Source organism: Lithobates pipiens, unplaced genomic scaffold, assembly GCF_037356315.1.
Source record: "Lithobates pipiens isolate NorthernLeopardFrog02 unplaced genomic scaffold, aLitPip1_a1.2 Scaffold_27, whole genome shotgun sequence".
NCBI classification, from domain to species: domain Eukaryota; kingdom Metazoa; phylum Chordata; class Amphibia; order Anura; family Ranidae; genus Lithobates; species Lithobates pipiens.
Genome location: NW_027507788.1, coordinates 98,668,822 through 98,680,880, shown reverse-complemented (window position 1 = coordinate 98,680,880; position 12,059 = coordinate 98,668,822). Strand labels below are relative to the sequence as shown.

Sequence of the window (12,059 nt, the reverse complement as noted above, 5' to 3'; positions counted from 1 at the left end):
CTCCAGGCAGAGAGATCCGGGTGTGAGCCACAGCATGCAGACAATATAGGTAATTGGAAGACTCTGGACGGCCACACTCCAAAACAAAATCGGTGCCTTTATTCAAAAAAATCACAGGAGCACTACAATAGACATCATAGCAAGAAGCAACAACATCTAACGCGTTTCACGCTACAGAGCACTTATTCATAGCTATGAATAAGCACACTCTGTAGTGTGAAATGCGTTAGCTGTGGCTTCTTGCATGGTGGTGGGAGTGTCATGATCTGGGGCTGCATGAGTGCTGCCAGCACTGGGGACCTACAGTTCATTGAGGGAACCATGAATGCCAACATGTACTCTGACATACTAAAGTAGAGCATGATCCCTTCTCTTCTGAGATAGGGCAGTATTCCAACATAGTGACCCCAAACGCACCTCAAAGACGACCACTTCCTTGCTAAAAGAAGCTGAGGGTAAAGGTGATGGACTGGCCAAGCATGTCTCCAGACCTAAACCCTATTGAGCGTCTGTGAGGCATCCTCAAACGGAAGGTGGATGAGTACAAGTTCTCTAACATCCTCCAGCTCCGTGATGTCATCATGGAGGAGTAGAAGAGGAATCCAGTAGCTACCTGTGAAGCTCTGTTGAACTACATGCCCAGTAGGGTTAGGGCAGTGCTGGGAAATAATGGTGACCACACAAAATATTGATGCTTTTTGCCCAATTTGGACATTTTCACTTAAGGGTGTACTCACTTTTGTTGCCAGCGGTTTAGACATTAATGGCTGTGTTGAGTTTTGAGGGGACAGCAAATTTTACACTGTTATACAAGCTGTACACTCCCTACTTTACATAGTAGCAAAGTGTCATTTCTTCAGTGTTGTCACATGAAAAGATATAATAAAATATTTACAAAAGTGTGAGGAGTGTTTTCTCACTTTTGTAAGAAACTGTATATGTTCATATATTAACCACGTGTACAGTGTTTATATATTAACCACGTGTACAGTGTTTATATATTAACCACGTGTACAGTGTATGTATATATTTGACGCACTGTTGAGAAGTCACTCTTGGTGGTTTCCAGTGTTTCTATGAGGCTTCATTCACACTAGTGCAATTTCTCCTGCGTCTGCCATTGCGCGTTAAAGAAAATCACGTTCTTTACAGTGCTTGCTCACATCAATGCAGCATGGTGCAATGCAATAAGGTGCAGGTGTATTTTGGCCCCATAGACTTCAGTGAGCGTGCATTCGATTTCTTGCAGGGTTTTGTGCTTAACAATCAATCTCCTCCTACAAAAACAAAAAACACATAAATCATGAATTAAGCTACACAAATACACAGAAAATGCATGATTTTGCAGCAGCACTAATGTGGAACCTAAGCTGGATGCCTTTTTAATGGCTTTTTTTTTTTTTTTTTTTTTTTTTTGTACTACCAGCACCAATTATCCCTAATGCTAGTGAACCATTCAAATAACTTGACTTACATTGAGGATATGCGCTCTTGTGTGTCATAATCTGTTCTAGGCGTGTTTGATAAGACAGACTGCAAGGATCAGGGTGTCCATCCAAGAAAGAGACGTCCTGTGTGTATGGGTGTGTGTGGATTTACAGAGTCAGTTCCTGTGCAGCTCATCCTGGCTGTGTGCGTCTTAGCCCGTGCCGTGTGTGATTCTATCCTCCTACACACGTGCATTCCCATGTCTCCCAGTAACATGACAGCAGCCCAGCTGTTCATCCGCATGGTCTCGGCTTGCTAATCACCAGGGAAGCCAGAAAGTAATTGTACAGGATATAAGCTGGTATTCCATAAGTCCAGCCGCACAGAGAAAGCGTAGTGCTGTAACATTTGCAAAATCGTACATGGAATAGGGGTCCACGTAGAACTGATATCTTGGTTTACTGGAATTCTGAAAGAAAATTTATAAATATAGGTTTGCGTCTAATTGGTAACCGGATGTTGTACAAAAAATATCAACTTTTTTTTTTTTTTTTTTTTTTCTTAAATTCTGCGAGATAGCGAGCAGGATCTTCTGAGCCAGTTGTTCCCAATCCCAGTCCTCGATCACCTCCAACAGGTCATGTTTCAGCAATTCCTTCACCTTGCAAAGGCGTGTAAAATCAATGTCCACGGCTTGGTATTTATGACGGCAGTTTTATCCAAGGCTACATTTAGGGGAGTGGCTAAATTGCTGCGCCTATGAAAAGTGATAAATATTCTGATCACTTTTCAGGCAATTGACTGGGTAAGGAGGCGATATGATACTTCATCACTGCCTGTTTTAACCCTGAAAATGCCACAACATAAACAGGGCACCCCTATTCGCTTAAATAGTTCTTGTTTGGTGGTGGTACTACCTGCTGAAGGCAACAGCGGAGATCATTTTTGCCACAGGCACAAAGCACTGCGGCCGCAGCATGTAAACGCCCCCATCTGCCGTCTATGCAGCTTAAGGTTGGGGGTAGTAAAAAGTACTTGGAGTAAAGCTGACCATACTTTATACAATTTTTTTTCTTATACACTTTTCCTTTTAGATTTACCAAAACCATATAATATAAGGTCAAACCTTAACACTTTCAATTTGTATGCAGTCAGGCAGGCTTGCGGTACATATTTGAAGGTAAATCTAAAGGAAATTGAAAAAGAGAATTTGTATAATGTGTGGCCAGCTTAAAGCAGTAGTAAACCATGGCTGGCAAATAAAGAAAACAAAAATCCCCTCCAAAGGAAATTACATAATGTGCTAGTATATGAAATACTTACTTTAGAATGAAGCCCTCCAGCAGCGCACTGTCCCTGCTGATGGGGCTTCCATCTTCGCCCGGTTGTCTTTCCATGTTCACAGGCTTCGGCTGTATGAGTGGCCAGGGCCGCGATGACGTCACTCCCATGTGTGCAGCGGGAGCCATCAGCTGCAGCACGGAGCTCTGAAGGTCTAGCATGGTATGCCGCACCTTCAGAGCGTATTGCTCCAGTGACAACCTCAGTTGCATCCATTGGGAAGATCGCCTTGATGAACCAAGTTTAGGAGATTTTCAATGTACCTACAGGTAAGCCTTATTATAGGCAAAGTCCCCCATCCGCCAGGAGAACACAATAAAGCCCCGTACACATGATCGGATTGTTGGCCAACAAAGCGTCAGACTTTTGTCCGAAGGGCATGTGCCAGGAACTTATATTGCATACAAACGGTACACAATTGTCGACCAACAAATATGACCATTGGGACGTATTACATGGAATTTCTGCTCTTGAGCGTCAACCTTTGAGCACCTTCTGCTAATGTCATGTTTGGTGAGCATTGATTCCAGCATGCGTGTTTACATTGGACTTTTATGTGACGGACTTGTGTACACACAAAAGGAAAATCTGACAACAGACCGTTGTCTGACGAAAATTTACTAGCCTACCATCCAACATTTGTTGGCGGAAAGTTGAACAACAATTGTCTGAGCGTACTAACGGTCGGATTTTAGGCAAACGGTCTGTCATCACACAATTCCCTGCCGAAAATCAGAACGAGGCTCAACTCTGCAGGAAAGAAAATACCACCATCTATGGCTGGCTTTATTCTTCAGCTTTCTGTAAAATATCTGGTGATCCCACCATGGAGGTCATTTTTCACCATCTTCCTGTTCTGTCCCTGTCTTCCAATTTATGTTCTACATGGTCACCTTGTCACACACACTTCCAATAAAGACTGCAAGTGGCGCCTTTTTTCTTTTTTTTTTTGTAATTATTTTTGGGTGAGGTTCCTCTTAAAATCCATACAAGATCCGCATTTCTAAATGCACGAAGTTCTTTTCTTTACATTCAGCTGTCAGCGAGGAACCCTGCTGACAGCTGATGATTCATCATTTGTTTAGGGGGCGGGCAGCCACTGCATCCTTAAAGCGGGATTCCACCCTAAAGTGGAACTTCCGCTCATCAGAACCCTCCCCCACCCCCTCCGGTTTGTCACAGTTGGCACCTTTCAGGGGGAGGTGGGTGCAGATACTTGTCTAAGACAGGTATTTGCACCCACTTGAGTCTATGCTTCTTCCTGTCCCGGCGCACTGTCTCTGGGACCCGTGTGTGTCCCATTGCACTGTGCGTCTCGCGCATGCGCAGTAGGGAACCGGGAAGTGAAGCTGCAATGCTTCATTTCCTGTTTCCCTCACCGAGAATGGCGGCGGCGGCAGCAGCCGAGAGCCAAGCAATCGATCGGTCTCTGCTGCCGACATCGCTGGAACCCGGGACAGGTGAGTGTCCATTTATTAAGTCAGCAGCTGTAGTATTTATAGCTGCTGGCTTTTAATATATATTTTTTTTTTTCCAGTGGACTCCCTCTTTAAGTGTTACTAAAACCTCAATGGTAACATCAGTCTGTATATGCAGTAAAGCGTGCTTGTTATACTCACTGTGGAACCTAAGGGGTTAATCCTCCACTGACCCCTGATAATTTCCTGATAAGTCTATGGAGTCAGGCTGCACATGCTCAGTTTGGTGTGTTTCTAGAGATGTGGTGTGTGTTGTTTTTTTTTTTTTTTTTTTTTTTTTTTTTCCTTCCTCTTGGAAGAGTGCATGTGATCTGCATAGGGCCAACCAGCACCAGAGTGCCAGAGGTCCTGCAGTCTGATAGGACAGTCAGAAAACTCCTCCTACAAGCTTTAACCAGTGCTTGGCTGAACACAGATAGAAGTCAGAAGTCACGAGACTGCTATATATTAGCAGTTTATATTTTCTAAAATTGCATTTCCATGCTCTGTGTACTGTGGGAGACCCGATATAGTGAATGCAGGGTCCTGGGTTTAGTAACACTTTTTAACCACTTCCCACCCGGCCAATGCACATATACGGCCGGGTGGGAGCCGTCTACTCCTGATAGGACGTTCAGGAACGTCCATCAGGAGGAGCGGGATCGCGCGCGCGCGTGCTCGCGCAGCGGCGCGATCCCGATGCGCCCGTGTCACCGGGACACGGCGCATCTCAGATCGGCAGGAGGGCTCTGTGATTGGCCCTCCTGATCACATGACGGCCGTGTCCAATCACGGCCGTCATGTGATGTAAACAAACAGCCGGTTGCTAGGCAATCGGCTCCTCCTCTCCTCACACAGAAGTCATCGCTGAGGAGAGGAGAGCAGATTGCTGCAGCCGGCTGATGATCAGTGAGTATGAGCTGTTTTTTACAGCTTTTTACTCACTGATCTTCAGTCTAGTGTAAACACACAACACACCACACAGTGTAAACACAGTCCCCACATATGTCCCCATAACACACATGTCCCCAAAACATACATGTCCCCAAAAAATAAAAACATGTCCCCCACATATGTCCCACTAAAATCACTTGTCCCAATGATTATGTGCACACATATGTACGTGATCACCTGCACACATATGTACATGATCATTTGCGTACATATGTCCGTGATCACACAAACCAATTATTATACACTTAACGGAATTTTTTTTACCAAAAACATGTAGCAGAATACATTTTGGCTTAAATTTATGACAAAATTTGATTTTATTGGATTTCTTTTCAAATAGAAAAAAGAAAATATAGTTTTTTTTTCCAAATTTCCGCTTTTTTGCGCTTATATCGCAAAAAATAAAAAACGGAGTCCTGAATAAATACCACCAAAATAAATCTCTATTTGTGCGAACAAAATGATAAAAATTTCATTTGGGTACAGTGTAGCATGACCGCGCAATTGTCACTGAAAGCGCTAGAGCGATGAAAGCTGAAAATTGGGCTGGGAAGGAAGGGGGCCAAAGTGCCCTGTATTGTAGTGGTTAACAACCATGTTTGCTAGTTGAGGGATGTCGGGGGCTGCTGGTTCCTTATCACATGCTGGGATCACTACTTATTAACCGTATGCATTTATTTTTCCTTTTTTGTGAATTGACTTTAACTTCTGTTTTATGCAGTATTTACAGTGTGCAGTATATACAGAGTGTTTTTTTTGCTTTGTGATAAATGCCACTTAAAGCAATAGTGAATTGACATTTTTCAGGATCATATGCGCTATTTGAGAAAACGCCTAAATACCGCATGGACCTCCTTTTGCAAGTAAAGCCTATTATGCTTTAACGTCCTCCAGGACTGATATGAATGGTTGTTTGTATTCTATACATCACAATATGAAGGTGCTGCATAAATACAGGGAATAATACGTGGTTAAAACAGGTAGTGTATGCCTGCCTTAAATACTGTGAATTTGATGATCAACATACTTATTTTGACCCAAACCTTTTATATAAAGGCCAAACCCATTTAGGAGTTGTATAAAAACCTACTATCACTGCTAATATCAGCAGTCATGGAGTTAAGAGGCTTTGCTGAGGAAGTATACAAGTACTGCACATTCAGAGGCAGTACTAAAGCTCATCAGCTCCTCCGTTTTGTTAGCGTGGGAGTATCTGCTGCAAGCAGAAGAGGATGGAAATAAAAATAGACATGTCTTCCATTTTCAGGGCTTCATCTGAATTTTGTACAGTTGAGTTGCCAGCATAGTTGCTGCAGAACTCAAGCATATAACATTTACAGCTTATCTAGACTGCATTGCACAGATGTATGCCTGCTACCCATAGGATTTGTTCTACCTACTAGATACTCTCTCTTTACAGTTCACTTGTGATGTTTTTGCTAATATGCATGAGCACAGCTTTTTAACCCCTACTTGGTAGAAGCTGGAGAAAGCCACAATTTGATGCCTGCAAGCTTATTTAAAAAAAAAAAAAAGCACATGTATTTTTAATTTTTTTTTTTGGAGGAGCACTTGCAATGATCTGGCAATGTAGACTTGAGAGCCGAAAACGCTTGCTATTGCTTGCAAAGATTTTCAGACATTTAAAAAAAAAAAAATGTGTTCATTGAAGAATGTTGAGCAAAATGTATTAAGATATGGGATCTAGCAGCCTCTTAATACCCCCTCACCTATTTGTTTTCCCTTTTCCTACGGGGTACTTGTAGATGGGGTGCAGCGAGGTGCGGCAGCAAGAACAGTCCCAGTGCGATGAAAGAACTTGTACTGAATTAATGCAAATTTTGGGGGTTATTTACAAAAGGCAAATCCACTTTGCACTACAAGTGCACTTGAAAGTTGATCTGAGGGGGACATGCAAGGAAAATAAACAGCATTTTAGCTTGCACATGTTTGGATAATAAAAACAGCAGAGCTTCCCCTCATTTCAGTGCTTCCCCTAAGATTTATAGTGACTGCACTTCCAAGTGCACTTGTAGTGCAAAGTGGATTTACCTTTCATAAATAACCCCCATAGTTCACAAACACCCGGTGAGAAGGCAGTCCAGTTGGGAACACTTGCAGTTCCGACAGCACATAGGAAGCAAGTTTCAGCTGAACTGACAGTGTCTGTAGAGAGGGGCAGAATGTGGCTTGGCCTTTTTTGAGCCCAAGCAGTTAGAGGTCCAGAGAGGTTGTGAACCCTATGCCCCCCCCCCCCCCCCCTCCCTATGGAGGATCCTATAAAGGATATGTTCAGTACATCTTTTATTTGGTTTCTTGTTTCAGAAGTGCTTGGCAATCAGAAATAATGAACCAAACTGATTTGTTTTACCTGTGAATTGTTGGCTACCTGGCTTAAAAACCTATTACTTTTATTTTTGCCACACTAGGCCAGATGACTCCTTTATCCAGAGAAAGCCCAAGTCCTGTGGACCCAGAGGGCGTGGAAGTAATGATGAACTTTGACCCGGATCCTGCTGACCTTGCCTTGTCCAGTGTACCAGGGCATGAAACCTTCGACCCTAGGAAACATCGATTTTCTGAAGAGGAACTAAAACCTCAGCCTATTATGAAAAAAGCTAGAAAAATTCAGGTTCCAGAGGAGCAGAAGGTACAGACTAAAAAAAGCACCAACCATTTTGTTGTGAATGTTTCCATAACCTTGAAAGCCCTTTAAAATGAGTAGCACCCCTATTTTATTTACACCACAGCTTCCATGGTTAAGCACTGGCTTTTATCCTTTTCCTTTTAAGCCACCATATGTGATGGGTAGAGAGTAGAAGGATCTATGCTTGACTATGGAAGCTGGGATTGATATCTGCATATGTGATCTCCTGTAGTAATGCTTTCAACTCTCATGCATACTGTGGCTTGATTTTGGTTTCCCATTTGCACACCTGGCATAAGGATGAACAACAATACCACTTGCAGAATGCAACAAACTAGAGTTTTGCCTGTTTATATTTTTAACTTAAAAAAAAAAGCGACTAGTGCCCCTTCTTGAAAAAAAGCATATAATAATCCATATATGTGCAGTAATCCAACATGAAACAACTTCTGCAGGTCTCTTAAAGTGATTGTTAAGGTAAAAAAAAATAAAAAAAATAACAAACCTATCATACTTTCCTCCACTGTGCAGCTCGTTTTGCACATAGTGGCCCCGATCCTGGTATTCTGGGGTCTCTTGGCGGCTCCTCCCCATATCTGACAACCCCCTCAGAGAAGCGCTTCCCCAGGGGGGTTGCCTTGCGGGCATGCTCTTGAGCCTAGCATTCGGAGTCCATTGAGGCCGAATGCAGGACTCTGCCGCACCCCCCAGCGCTCACGTCATTGGATTTGATTGACAGCAGCAGGGGGCCAATGGCTGCGCTGCTATCAATCTGTCCAATCAACAGCCGAGAATGCTGGGCAGAGACAGCGCGTCCCCGTGGGTCAAGTTTGAGGGGTCAGGTAAGTAAACCCGGGGGGGGGGGGGGGGGGGTCACTGACAGGTGTTTTTTCACCTTCATGTATAGGATGCATTTACAGTGCCTTGCGAAAGTATTCGGCCCCCTTGAACTTTTCAACCTTTTGCCACATTTCAGGCTTTAAACATAAAGATATAAAATTTAAATTTTTTTAAAGAATCACCAACAAGTGGGACACAATTGTGAAGTGGAATGAAATCTATTGGATTTTTGAAACTTTTTTTAACTAATAAAAAAATGAAAAGTGGGGCGTGCAAAATTATTCGGCCCCCTTGCGTTAATACTTTGTAGAGCCACCTTTTGCTGCGATTACAGCTGCAAGTCGCTTGGGGTATATGTCTATCAGTTTTGCACATCGAGAGACTGAAATTCTTGCCCATTCTTCCTTGCAAAACAGCTCGAGCTCAGTGAGGTTGGATGCAGAGCGTTTGTGAACAGCAGTTTTCAGCTCTTTCCACAGATTCTCTATTGGATTCAGGTCTGGACTTTGACTTGGCCATTCTAACACCTGGATACGTTTATTTGTGTACCATTCCTTTGTAGATTTTGCTGTATGTTTGCAATCATTGTCTTGTTGGAAGATAAATCTCCGTCCCAGTTTCACGTCTTTTGACGACTCCAACAGGTTTTCATCCAGAATGGTCCTGTATTTGGCTGCATCCATCTTCCCCTCTATTTTAACCATCTTCCCTGTCCCTGCTGAAGAAAAGCAGGCCCAAACCATGATGCTGCCACCACCATGTTTGACAGTGGGGATGGAGGGTTGAGGGTGATGAGCTGCGTTGCTTTTACGCCAAACATATAGTTTTGCATTGTGGGCAAAAAGTTCAATTTTGGTTTCATCTGACCAGAGCACCTTCTTCCACATGTTTGGTGTGTCTCCCAGGTGGCTTGTGGCAAACTTTAGACAAGACTTTTATGGATATCTTTGAGAAATGGCTTTCTTCTTGTCACTCTTCCATAAAGGCCAGATTTGTGCAGTGTACGACTGATTGTTGTCCTGTGGACAGACTCTCCCACCTCAGCTGTTCTCTGCAGTTCATCCAGAGTGATCATGGGCCTCTTGGCTGCATCTCTGATCAGTCTTCTCCTTGTCTGAGCTGAAAGTTTAGAGGGACGGCCAGGTCTTGGTAGATTTGCAGTGGTCTGATACTCCTATTTCAAAATGATCGCTTGCACAGTGCTCCTTGGGATGTTTAAAGCTTAGGAAATCTCTTTGTATCCAAATCCGGCTTTAAACTTCTCCAACAGTATTACGGACCTGCCTGGTGTGTTCCTTGGTCTTCGTGATGCTCTCTGCGCTTTCAACAGAACCCTGAGACTATCACAGAGCAGGTGCATTTATACAGAGACTTGATTACACACAGGTGGATTCTATTTATCACCATCAGTCATTTAGGACAACACTGGATCATTCAGAGATCCTCGCTGAACTTCTGGAGTGAGTTTGCTGCACTGAAAGTAAAGGGGCCGAATAATTTTGCACGCACCACTTTTCAGTTTATTTGCTAAAAAAAGTTTAAAATATCCAATAGATTTCGTTCCACTTCACAATTGTGTCCCATTTGTTGGTGATTCTTCACAAAAAATTAAAATTTTATATCTTTAGGTTTAAAGCCTGAAATGTGGCAAAAGGTTGAAAAGTTCAAGGGGGCCGAATACTTTCGCAAGGCACTGTAGGTGAAAAAACACAAACCTTTACAACCCCTTTAAGCCAGCCATAGATGGAGTGATTTTCCTTCCTACAACCACAGGTTCCCCCCGTCAACACAGACAGTGTTGATGAGGGAATCCTTCCTGCAGAGCCATTGTGGCCCAATGGCGGGGGGGGGGGGGGGAGGGGGTGTCGACCGGAGAACACAGTAATTACTGCTAGCGGCTATAAGAGCCTCTACCAATCATCACATGTAAAATCCAAGTTGTATCCAAGTTAATCAATCAACTTGGTTATATTCAGCCTGCCCATACATGGTTTGAATTGTCTGGCTTTAGCCTCTATGCAGGATATTACTTTAATGAAGACCGGTCACTATGGCTGATTTTTCTTGTGCAAGGTGACTGGTCTTGTATCCTCCTTCATCCCCCTTCCTGATGTTTTCTGAACGCAGCCTGTAATAGGAGGATCTGCTGGGTCCCATCCCTAGCGTTCCCCTCTGTACAGGCTTACGGTGATGTTGTCACTGCTGTTTTCACAAGGTAAAATGCAAACCTACCTGGTGCATTCAAAATGGATCTATATCTTTTGTAGCTATTGAAGAATATATTAAAATGTATGCATTTCCCCTAGTTCAACTTTTAAGATTATCAACCAGATTATTTCAGAGTTTAATTGTACTGTGTATCTTTTTCATAATCTCCAGGATGAAAAATACTGGAATCGGCGGTACAAAAACAATGAAGCTGCCAAACGCTCTCGAGATGCTCGTCGGCTGAAGGAAAACCAGATCACGGTGCGGGCAGCCTTTCTGGAGAAAGAGAATTCAGTGTTGCGTCAGGAGGTTGCCAAAATCCGTCAAGAACTCTCTCGCTACCGAAACATCTTGACAAAATATGAGTCACAGCACGGAGCCTTGTAAAGAACAGAGAAATTGTGTAGCTTTCCCATGTGGTTGCACGAGCTAACACAACTTCACGAGAATCTTCCCCACCAACCTTTTTTGTGGTTTTCCCCAAAAAACGGCCCTTATTCACTGATAAGTCTCACAAAATGTAGAGATCATGAGGGACCTCTGGAAAGCAGGCCATTGTACATCTCCTTTCTTGCTTTCTTCCTCCATAAAACTCAGCATTCCACAAAGGATTCCTTTTCTGATTGACAAGGGTGCTACTTTGACTAATATAAAACATGAGGCATCATCAGTGACTGGGACAAACGGAAGAGAGGAAAAGGAAGCCAAAGCTATTTCTATCATATGAACACGGGCACTATCCAATACACCAGCTAACACATAGCAAATTACCTGGTATATGATATTCCTCTTTGCACACTCTTCAGTAGCATTGCATTTCTTTTCATTACTTTTCTGTCCATCAGAAAGTGGGTTGATGGATACAATATGGTGTATAAAGGTGTATAAAAAAAAGTGTATATATAATCCAAAGGCATAAGCTGATATGTAAAAATGACTGCAATTAAACAAGCAGGTAAGGGGTTGAACAAACATTGTGAACGCATTGTTAGGTCTGCAGGGTTTTGTTACTATAGTATTTCATTTAAGATAAGGATGGGCAGTGTCTTGGTAGCCTGGACAGAGTTTGATGAAATCTAAAAAGCAGCCATGGCATGTAAAACCTATTAAGTCCATATTTGTAAAATATCTATGACCATATTTTATGTTTATGGATTGACAATTCTACAGACTCTATTCTGGAT

The 12,059-nt window shown here is 42.9% G+C and overlaps 1 protein-coding gene across 1 annotated transcript in view; it reads left to right on the top strand.

Annotated features, from left to right (window-relative positions):
• The window catches only part of DBP (D-box binding PAR bZIP transcription factor), a 66,982-nt gene extending 55,135 nt beyond the window's left edge, over positions 1–11,847 (top strand). The window contains exons 3-4 of the mRNA XM_077457266.1: positions 7,610–7,830; positions 11,047–11,847. Of these exons, the coding sequence (XP_077313392.1) occupies positions 7,610–7,830; positions 11,047–11,262 (437 nt within the window). The 3' untranslated portion in view covers positions 11,263–11,847. The remainder of the gene's footprint in view (positions 1–7,609; positions 7,831–11,046) is intronic.
• The last annotated feature ends 212 nt before the right edge of the window (positions 11,848–12,059 follow it).